This window comes from Oryctolagus cuniculus, chromosome 6, assembly GCF_964237555.1.
Source record: "Oryctolagus cuniculus chromosome 6, mOryCun1.1, whole genome shotgun sequence".
In the NCBI taxonomy this organism is placed as follows: domain Eukaryota; kingdom Metazoa; phylum Chordata; class Mammalia; order Lagomorpha; family Leporidae; genus Oryctolagus; species Oryctolagus cuniculus.
This window is the reverse complement of record NC_091437.1, coordinates 12,173,186-12,183,513: the sequence shown is the minus strand read 5'-3', so window position 1 is coordinate 12,183,513 and position 10,328 is coordinate 12,173,186. Positions and strand designations below refer to the sequence as shown.

The 10,328-nt window shown below is 43.8% G+C and overlaps 1 protein-coding gene across 10 annotated transcripts in view; it reads right to left on the bottom strand.

The window, feature by feature from the left end:
• Nucleotides 1-3,228: 3,228 nt before the first annotated feature.
• The window catches only part of SNCAIP (synuclein alpha interacting protein), a 171,695-nt gene continuing 164,595 nt past the window's right edge, over nucleotides 3,229-10,328 (bottom strand). For all 10 annotated transcript variants that reach the window (XM_051844129.2, XM_070076039.1, XM_051844130.2 and 7 more), the window contains one exon: nucleotides 3,229-3,751. In XM_051844129.2, the coding sequence (XP_051700089.2) occupies nucleotides 3,667-3,751 (85 nt within the window). In that variant the 3' untranslated portion in view covers nucleotides 3,229-3,666. The remainder of the gene's footprint in view (nucleotides 3,752-10,328) is intronic.

Genomic DNA, 10,328 nt, shown 5'->3' with positions numbered 1-10,328 from the left:
GTCTTTGGCAGCCCCCGAGACGGCTGATACCAACTTCTGGGTCTTTCTAATTCAAGTATGGGCCTAGCACAGGCCCCGGTTCTTGGCCTGGGCTCAGTCACAGGTGGCTGAACCCACCAGCAAACAGAAAGATGCTTGGTGAGAAGAGAGAGGCAACTTACTTTTTCCATCTTATGACCGGGTCTGGCTCATTCTGCTGAGTGTCTTCCAAAGAGGATCCTCCATCCAGGGCTCAGGGATCTTGCAAACAGGAAAAAACAGGAAGCAAGATGACAACAAAGAGGGCCAGGAGAGAGCAAGGGGAAGGAGGAAAGCAGAGACAGAGGAGGATGAGGGAGGAATGGAGAGAATGGGGAACAGATGAGAAGAAAGCCGAGGTGGAGGTAAGGGTGCTGAAAACAACTGTCAGTAGGTGTTAGGCAGCCACCATCTATGAGACATGTTCCAAAGATCTGCTGAAATGCACAAACTTACCCTCTCGTTAGCAGACTGGAATCAGGTGCTTGCTTGAGAAATTATATAAAACACTGCCATAAAGAATAAAGGGAAATATGCTAGAGATAACAGGGGCTACCCATGCAGATCTGTCAACAGCTGAGAGCCATGAGCAGTGCACAGTGGGAAACCCATTTTTACGGGGGAAGGGTACCAGTACTGTTGCAATGAACTCCTTATTCTGATCTCACTTCATCCACTTAACTCAGCATTAAGCAAAGAGGTGGGCACTGAAGAACGGACATGGAACCCATTTTGTATCAAGAACTCTTCGGGAATCAAATGTTTATTGTACAGCCATTTCCTCTAACCTACGCCATCACGTTGGTTAAGATTATTCACTGGGAGAGAGCAAAGTCTCCAAGCTGTACTGGATTTCCTTGGAGCATCTTACCCCACTTCCAACCCTGTGATGTACACTCAGAATCATTTTTATTAGGGCTGAAGCCTTGATATAAATGTTTTAGGAGAATAAATAAAGGGAATTCAATCCATTCAAAGTGGTGACGGGTTGGTATCTTGTTATCTTTTCTAAAAAAACATTCTTAATTGGATGAGTTGATCTTTGGCAACAGCAATCTCTTTAGAGATATCAAACAAGCCAGTCTTTCAGAGACACTGACAGATGTTGTGACTTTTTTTTTTTTTTACAGTGGAGCTGCATCCCCTGTGTGCAGTCAGACGGAGCTCACTCATTTTACTAGCCCATGGGGAGGGAGCGGGGACAGGGGCCACAAAGTTCCACTTACTAGAAGGAAGCATACTCCCTCATTCTTAAACATGTAAATGTGCCTCAGTTTCGACAGGAATATTAGGGTCAGTGTTTTCATTGACCAAATGCTGCACAAAGTCAAGTTTGTAGAACGCATCATTTGTACTAATTTCAAGGAGCCTAACTGATACACTTCCGAAGGAACCTGGACAGTACAGATGGGTTCACGTGTGATTTAAGGGCTGCTGTCTACAGGGTCCTAGCAACATCATTAAACAGAGAATGCACTGTCTCCCATCCTGCCCAGGCTCAATCTGCTACATTTGCCATTTTTGTCTTTGCTCTTAATACTGCAGAACTGAAGGTTCGAGTGAATAATGGAGTGGCCAGTTTTCCAGACCAAGGCAGTGTCTTTTCTTTCAAACCCTTGAGGTTTCCTGTGCTGTGCTTACCTGGGAACTCTGGCTTACCAGGTCTCTGCACACTGCTCAGTCCCTTCACCCTTCTGAGCAAGCTCCTCTCTGGGTCGGGACACACAGGCTGGCTCACTGTGGACTCCAGGGTCAACTCCTCCGCACAAGCAGCAAACACAGGACTCTGTACACACACACTCACACACACACTCACACACACATATACTCACACACACACTCACACACACACTCACACACATGCACTCACACACACATATACTCACACACACACTCACACACATTCACACTCACTCACACACTCACTCATACTTGCCATAAATTCTCCATCAGATCTCGAGCACTAGGACAGAGCAGTGAATTGTGAGGAGGCACCCACAGAGGGCAGGGGAGGTTAAGGGGCCAAACTCAGAGACAGGGCACCTCCCTTGAGGAAGAGACAGCATGAGGAACGCTGACGCACAGAGCACCAGGGTCTGACAACAGCAACAGACAGGACCCCAAAGCGGACTGAGCACACTCAGACGGCTGCTCTCCAAGTTGGAAGGAACCTACCTCCTGGAAGTGTACGCAGGCCAATCTTGCCCAGGAGGCAACGTCCCAAGGAGGCAACGTCCCACGTTCAAGACCAAAGAGGCGTCCAGAAGTGGAGGCAACACCAGTGCTCGTGCTTCCTGTGTGCTAGTGCAGCGACCGTGCACCATGGATAGAGAGCAGTGTGGGAGCCACAGGGTAGACAGCCCAGGGGACAACCAGATCTCCATCAGAGCCTGATGCCGCCACTCACAAGCAATGTTACCTTGCACACAGGGCTTAAGCTTTCTGAGGTTCAATTCTCTAATCCATGAAACGGGTCATATTATCAACACATACTAGTGGTGATAATAAAAGCTACTTGAATATTAAATCCTACCATACTGCGTTGCAGCTCACCAAGCCCAAGCTTGTCGGATGACCCACATACGCAAGATCATCTCCAAATTCAGTAACTTGACCCACATTAAGCTGCAATAACACCGCCAGCAACTGTGGCAGCACATGGTGCCCCCTCCTACTGGTAAGACTGCATTCTACTTTCAAACTAAAACTTGAAAGGTCTCTTACAGGCCATGCCAACACTTTGAACATAAAACTCCTGTTGTTTCAACAGAAATATATTTTTTCATGATAGGAAAAAAATAAAAACTTCTGGAACTGGGTGCTTGACTTGGATTGAAAAAGCTGCGTCAACAATAAGGCCCTTATGAACCTGGGCTCCACACTGTCTCCTACTGGGATTAGGCAGGCCTCATAATGTGTCAGCAGCAGAAAACAGGGACGCATGCGGGGCTCAGTCCTTCGTTGTCATTAGCATTTTCCCATGTCAATGTTGAGACTTGAGAAGGCAGAAGGAGCTGACTTACTTTATATACTTGTCTGGTTCTTTAGTACTTCATGAAATATAGAATGTTTTATTTGACCCCTTTGGGAAAACACTGAACTGGGAAGTTTGTTCCTGAAATCAAATATCAGCAATCAAAAGACTTTCAAAGTCCCTTAGACATCAGACATCACAGATTTGTTAGAAAGTAGATGCCCCAAGCTTATAGGTGGCTGTTAACATTGTTTTATTTCCTTTATACAAAAAGTAGAAATGACAGAGAAAACACGGTTGACAGAAAACAGTACCACTGACCTGGCCTCGCTGAGGAACTGAGCGTTAGGGGGAAGGGAAGTTCAGCCAAACGTCAGCAGACACGCATGCAACTCAAACACAAAGTGGCATGGCTTGGTCAGTGTCCTGCGTGTTGGCTGGCTCCATCCAATGTTAAAAAACAGTTGCCCAATCGTGCTTTAAAACAGCATCTCTTTAAAAACAAGTTTATATACATTTATCACCCAAAATGTATCTTCTACAGTCTAGTACTATAAATTTAAGGCATCCTGATAGTGTGTTCTTCTGCTGGTGAGGTGGCGTCTTGTGGTTCTAGGTCCGGTAATTTCCAATGGTGTCCCACGGGCATCGGTGAGAGGGCTGGAAAAAGGGATTTACAAGAAGAGTTCTTCCGGCTCTGGCTCAGCAATGTGCTTTATGCTGTAGGATTTCTTCATTTTTCTACTGATGTCATTAGGCCTAAGGAGAAGCAAAACCACAGGCCAAAATTAGATAAAACCAGGGTCAAGTTACAAGACACCACCATTGAACAGCTCACCAAAAATGGAAATTATCCACATGCAAACCACACTGAGGAACACTTCATTCCAACAGGCAAATTACTCTGTTTTCACATAAACCACTCTTTAAACAATAAAGGCGACGGTCATACAATACTCCTAACACACAATGACTGAACACTTTCTTTGGCTCCGGCAGGGCTTTCTCAGTCATAATGACTGGAACCTGGGCATCCTACAGTCAAATGCATTTATCAGAGGCAAACAAGGACGTATAGAACTTCTGGTTGAGTAGCAACAAGAGAGTTTTATTTAGTTTTACATGGATTTACTGGTAAACACTTTTTATTCTCCAGTAAGCTTGAGTTTTTTTTTTTTAATCTTTTATTTAATGAATATAAATTTCCAAAGTACGACTCATGTGTTACAATGGCTTCCCCCCCCATACCGTCCCTCCCACCCACAACCCTCCCCTTTCCCACTCCCTCTCCCCTTCCATTCACATCAAGATTCATTTTCGATTATCTTAATATACAGAAGATCAGCTTAGTATACCTTAAGTAAGTATTTCAACAGTTTGCTCCCACACAGAAACATAAAGTGAAAAATAATAGATGATTTTTTTTAAATGATGATGAAATCAGATCAGACCTATTGTCATGTTTAATCCCAGTGAGAGTCAAGTTGGGAATTGATAATTTCTTTCTTTCTTTTCTTTTTTTTTTTTTTTTACAGAAGATCAGTTTAGTGTACATTAAGTAAAGATTTCAGTCGTTTGCACCCCCATAGAAACACAAAGTGAAATATACTGTTTGAGTACTCGTTATAGCATTAAGCCTCAGTGTACAGCACGTTAAGGACAGAGATCCTACATGAGGAGTAAGTGCACAGTGACTCCTGTTGTTGACTTTACCAATTGACACTCCTGTTTATGGCATCAGTAATCTCCCTATGCACCAGTTATGAGTTTCCAAGGCTATGGAAGCCCCTTGAGTTCTCCGACTCTTATCTTGTTTAGACACGGTCATAGTCAAAGTGGAGGTTCTCTCCTCCCTTCAGAGAAAGGCACCTCCCTCTTTGAAGACCTGTTCTTTCCACTGGGATCTCACTCACAGAGATCTTTTTGCCAGAGTGTCTTGGCTTTCCATGCCTGAAATACTCTCATGGGCTTTTCAGCCAGATCCGAGTGCCTTTAGGGCTGATTCTGAGGCCAGAGTGCTATTTAGGACATCCGCCATTCTATGAGTCTGCTGAGTATCTCACTTCCCATGTTGGATCACTCTCCCCTTTATTTATTCTATCGGTTGGTGTTAGCAGATACTAGACTTGTTTATGTGCTCCCTTTGACTCTTAGTCCTTTCATTATGATCAATTGTGAACTGAAATTGATCACTTGGACTGGAGAGATGGCATTGGCACATGCCACCTTGATGGGATTGAATTGGAATCCCCTGGTATGTTTCCAACTCTACCAATTGGGGCAAGTCAGCCCGAGCATGCCCCAAATTATACATCTCTTCCCTCTCTTATTCCCACTCTTATGTTTAACAGGGATCACATTTCAGTTAATTTTCAACACTTAAGAATAACTGTGTGATAATTACAGAATTAAACCAGTCATATTAAGTAGAACAGACAAAAAAAATACTATGAGGGATAATGTATTAAGTTGTCCATTAGCAGTCAGGGCTATGCTGATCAAGTCACCATTTCTCATAGTGTCCATTTCACTTCAGGAGGTTTCCTTTTTGGTGTTCAGTCAGTTGTCACCGATCAGGGAGAACATATGGTATTTGTCCCTTTGGGACTGGCTTACTTCACTCAGCATGATGTGTTCCAGATTCCTCCATTTTGTTGCAAATGACTGGATTTCGTTGTTTCTTACTGCGGTATAGTACTCTAACAAGCAATGCCATGACTGAGAAAGAGCTGCTAAGATCAATCCCATTCACAATAGCTACAAAAACAATCAGATACCTTGGAATAAACTTAACCAAGGACGTTAAAGATCTCTACGATGAAAACTACAAAACCTTAAAGAAAGAAATAGAAGAGGATACCAAAAAATGGAAAAATCTTCCATGCTCATGGATTGGAAGAATCAACATCATCAAAATGTCCATTCTCCCAAAAGCAATTTATAGATTCAATGCAATCCCAATCAAGATACCAAAGACATTCTTCGCAGATCTAGAAAAAATGATGCTGAAATTCATATGGAGGCACAAGAGACCTCGAATAGCTAAAGCAATCTTGTACAACAAAAACAAAGCCGGAGGCATCACAATACCAGACTTCAGGACATACTACAGGGCAGTTATAATCAAAACAGCATGGTACTGGTACAGAAACAGATGGATAGACCAATGGAACAGAATTGAAACACCAGAAATCAACCCAAACATCTACAGCCAACTTATATTTGATCAAGGATCTAAAACTAATTCCTGGAGCAAGGACAGTCTATTCAATAAATGGTGCTGGGAAAACTGGATTTCCACGTGCAGAAGCATGAAGCAAGACCCCTACCTTACACCTTACACAAAAATCCACTCAACGTGGATTAAAGACCTAAATCTACGTCCTGACACCATTAAGTTATTAGAGAACATTGGAGAAACCCTTCAAGATATTGGCACAGGCAAAGAATTTCTGGAAAAGACCCGGTAGGCACAGACAGTCAAAGCCAAAATCAACTATTGGGATTGCATCAAATTGAGAAGTTTCTGTACTGCAAAAGAAACAGTCAGGAGAGTGAAGAGACAACCGACAGAATGGGAAAAAATATTTGCAAACTATGCAACAGATAAAGGGTTAATAACCAGAATCTACAAAGAGATCAAGAAACTCCACAAAAACAAAACCAACAACCCACTTAAGAGATGGGCCAAGGACTTCAATAGACATTTTTCAAAAGAGGAAATCCAAATGGCCAACAGGCACATGAAAAAATGTTCAAGGTCACTAGCAATCAGGGAAATGCAAATCAAAACCACAATGAGGTTTCACCTCACCCCGGTTAGAATGGCTCACATACAGAAATCTACCAACAACAGATGCTGGCGAGGATGTGGGGAAAAAGGGACACTGTTGGTGGGAATGCAAACTGGTCAAGCCACTATGGAAATCAGTCTGGAGATTCCTCAGAAACCTGAATATAACCCTACCGTTCGACCCAGCCATCCCACTCCTTGGAATTTACCCAAAGGAGTTTAAATTGATAAACAAAAAAGTGGTCTGCACCCTAATGTTTATTGCAGCACAATTCACAATAGCCAAGACCTGGAACCAACCTAAATGCCCATCAACGGTAGACTGGATAAAGAAATTATGGGATATTCTCCAGTAAGCTTGAGTTTTAAAAGGTAAGAGCACTTGTCCTTTGGGTGGGCAGTTACTGAGGAGTGGCATGGTGGGAGATCAGCAGTGGGGACATCTTTGGGAAAAAGAAGTCATGAGCAATAGTGCTACTTTGCCCTCCACCCCTGATACCTTAAGTCTGTGGTGAAGGAGGGCACTCAGGGGCCACAGGACAACTGTGCTTTCCCCGGGAAGGTGTGTTCATGTTCATCTTAGCCCCATTCTGGGTATAAAATCTTCCAAAGAGGAGGCATCTCCTGAGAGCGGGCAGGGCTGCCTATTACTAAACCCCTTCTTGCTGTTCTGCAAGGCAAAAATCTGTCTCTGGCAACACCATGAAGCCTCGTAGGGTGGCAGGAGAAGCCCAGGCAAGGTTTCTAGGGCATCGCAGTTGTACTTGCTCCCCCAGACCAGGGGCCTGTTCTCTCAGTGTTCTAGATCATACTGGATCATCATCATCATCTGGAAGTTATAATTCTTAATTCTATTTATCCCTCTGAATAAAACTTCACAGAGCTGTCTACATGCGAGAAAGGGAAAGGGAAGAAGGTGAAAGAAAACCCTTGCTGGCCAAAATATGTTCTAGAGACTTCCAATTACACACATTTATCTTGGTGCATGCAACCCAACACTAAAATGAAAGTCCATAAACTTTAAGAAGCATCCACCCTACATGAATGAGGCAAACAGACGAGGAGACGATAGTGGACAAGGCGCCAACAGTATTATTTATTCAGCAATGGGAAGGCAGATGGGCAGTTGGAACTGGTTTAGCAGAGCAGAAAAAATAGAAACCTAGTCTTCCCGTCAGCAAACTTGTATGAAGGCACAGGAAAGAGGAACAACACGCACTTCTGAAGACCACGGTAATTACGGAAAAGAACCAAAAAGCTCTCTACATACGAATACACAAAGGCGCCCAACATGTTACGTGAAAAAAAAAAAAAAACCAAGTATATCAGTTTTATTATAAACAGGGAGCAAAAAATACAATTTGTATTTAATTGTAAACCGTTAAATGATATGTGCATGTCTAACAGCACACAGAAAGGAACCATGAGGAAAATCGTAACCTGCTATTGGAAATAAATTCTATTCCTACAGAAAAAATTTAAAAGCAAGCGTGGCAGGTAAATTTCAGTACACAGCCTACACTGTAGAACGAGAAAGAGCAAACGTGGGGGTAGCAGGGGAAGTAGAGAGAAAATCTCAGGATCAGTGTAGCCAATAGCAGAGGTAAGAGGATTTCCAGGAGGGAAGCACGTGGAACCGGACAAGGGAAGATTTTCAAGGGAATTCTGCACCTTCCAGAATTCAAGCACACAGGACTACAGATTTTAAATGCCTACTGGGTGTCCACAGCCCAGGAATGAACACAGACCCACAGGCAAAGTGGCACAGATCCACAGGTAAAGTGACACAAAATCAAACTACTAAGGAAGATAAAATTATACATGCTTCCAAGGGATCAGCAATCCGAGAGGAATGGGTTTCTTACAGACAACCAGGAAGCAAAGGGAATGGAGCAACGTGGCCCCGATGCTGAGAGAGAGAAATTCCCTCCTAGAACGCCTTACCCATCCACACACTCCTAATGCAGTAAACTGAAGGTATTTTCAGATATTCAAGTTCTTGAAAAACTTAGCACCTACTGACCTTGGTGAGCAGATGTGTTTACCAATGCAGAAGAAACCAAAAGAAGGGAAAATCAAGTGCAGAAACTAAGTCTCAAAGGGAGAGAAATAAAAGGAGTTCTCAGGGCACTGTCAATGGCAGATTCCAGGATGCCAGTGGTGTCCCGTGCCGGCCAACAGCCACGCAGCCTGGGCCAGGACACAGAGACCCTCCATACACAGGGAGAAATGAAGAGGCACTGGTGCTATCTGAACGCATCAAAAGGTGGCTTATATCTTCAACAGACAAGAACAAACATTTAGAAATGAATGGTGAACCAAGACATCAAATTATTGCCAGGGGAAACACAAACTTACATGAGAAAGGAAATTTAATATGGGACCACATGGATTCCCTGTGATTAATATTTTTTTTTAATTTTTTGTTAATTATTAAATTTTTTTTTGACAGGCAGAGTGGACAGTGAAAGAGAGAGACAGAGAGAAAGGTCTTCCTTTGCCGTTGGTTCACCCTCCAATGGCTGCTGCGGTTGGCGCACTGCGGCCAGCGCACCGCGCTGATCCGATGGCAGGAGCCAGGTGCTTATCCTGGTCTCCCATGGGGTGCAGGGCCCAAGCACTTGGGCCATCCTCCACTGCACTCCCTGGCCACAGCAGAGAGCTGGCCTGGAAGAGGGGCAACCGGGACAGAATCCGGCGCCCCGACCGGGACTAGAACCCGGTGTGCCGGCGCCGCAAGGCAGAGGATTAGCCTAGTGAGCCGCGGTGCCGGCCCCTGTGATTAATATTTAGAAAGCTATGATAGAAACAAGCCCTGATTTAACCCCCAAAAGCGATCCAACCACCAACTATACTATCAGGGGAAGGGGGTTGGCGGCAGTGACTGCAAGTATGTGCAGACACCCAGTGCTGGAAGCTGACTACAGCTTGATAAATTTGGTTCACTGTTAAAAATACATCTTTTTAAGCCAGACTGAGTTCAAATCTTCGCTCCCTAGTTTATCACCATCATTACTGTGCAATCTGGGGCAGGATTTACATTCATCTATGCTGTTTGCAATATGCCAAATTTGGATAATAAAAGTATGCTGCATAGTTACTATCAAGATTAAAATAATAAACATGTTGAGATGCTGGAGTGTTCTCTGGGATACTATAAATTCTATCACTATTTTTTATCTTCGATAGTAGGAGCCAATAAACAACGAGTAAATCTGAAACTGGATGTTGGGGGGAGCATGGTGTTCAGAGATGGAGAATACTAGAAAAATCACCCGAGAGAAAAACCCAGCGATTGGCTCAGGGGAATGGGGTGGGTCGGGCCCAGAGACAGCAGTTTCTGCTTTAAGGCTAGTGTTACTATTACATGAAGCTACACCACTTTGATAAAATTGAAAACAAAAACAACAAACAGGCTTAGGTCACAGCCTGAAGATAATACAGTTTAGATGTCTACGGGCATTTCTGCTTTACAGTAGGGCTGCTGAGGCCAAGAGCACCAGGAAGAACTCTGTTTCTGCAGAACACAACTCCGCATGATCA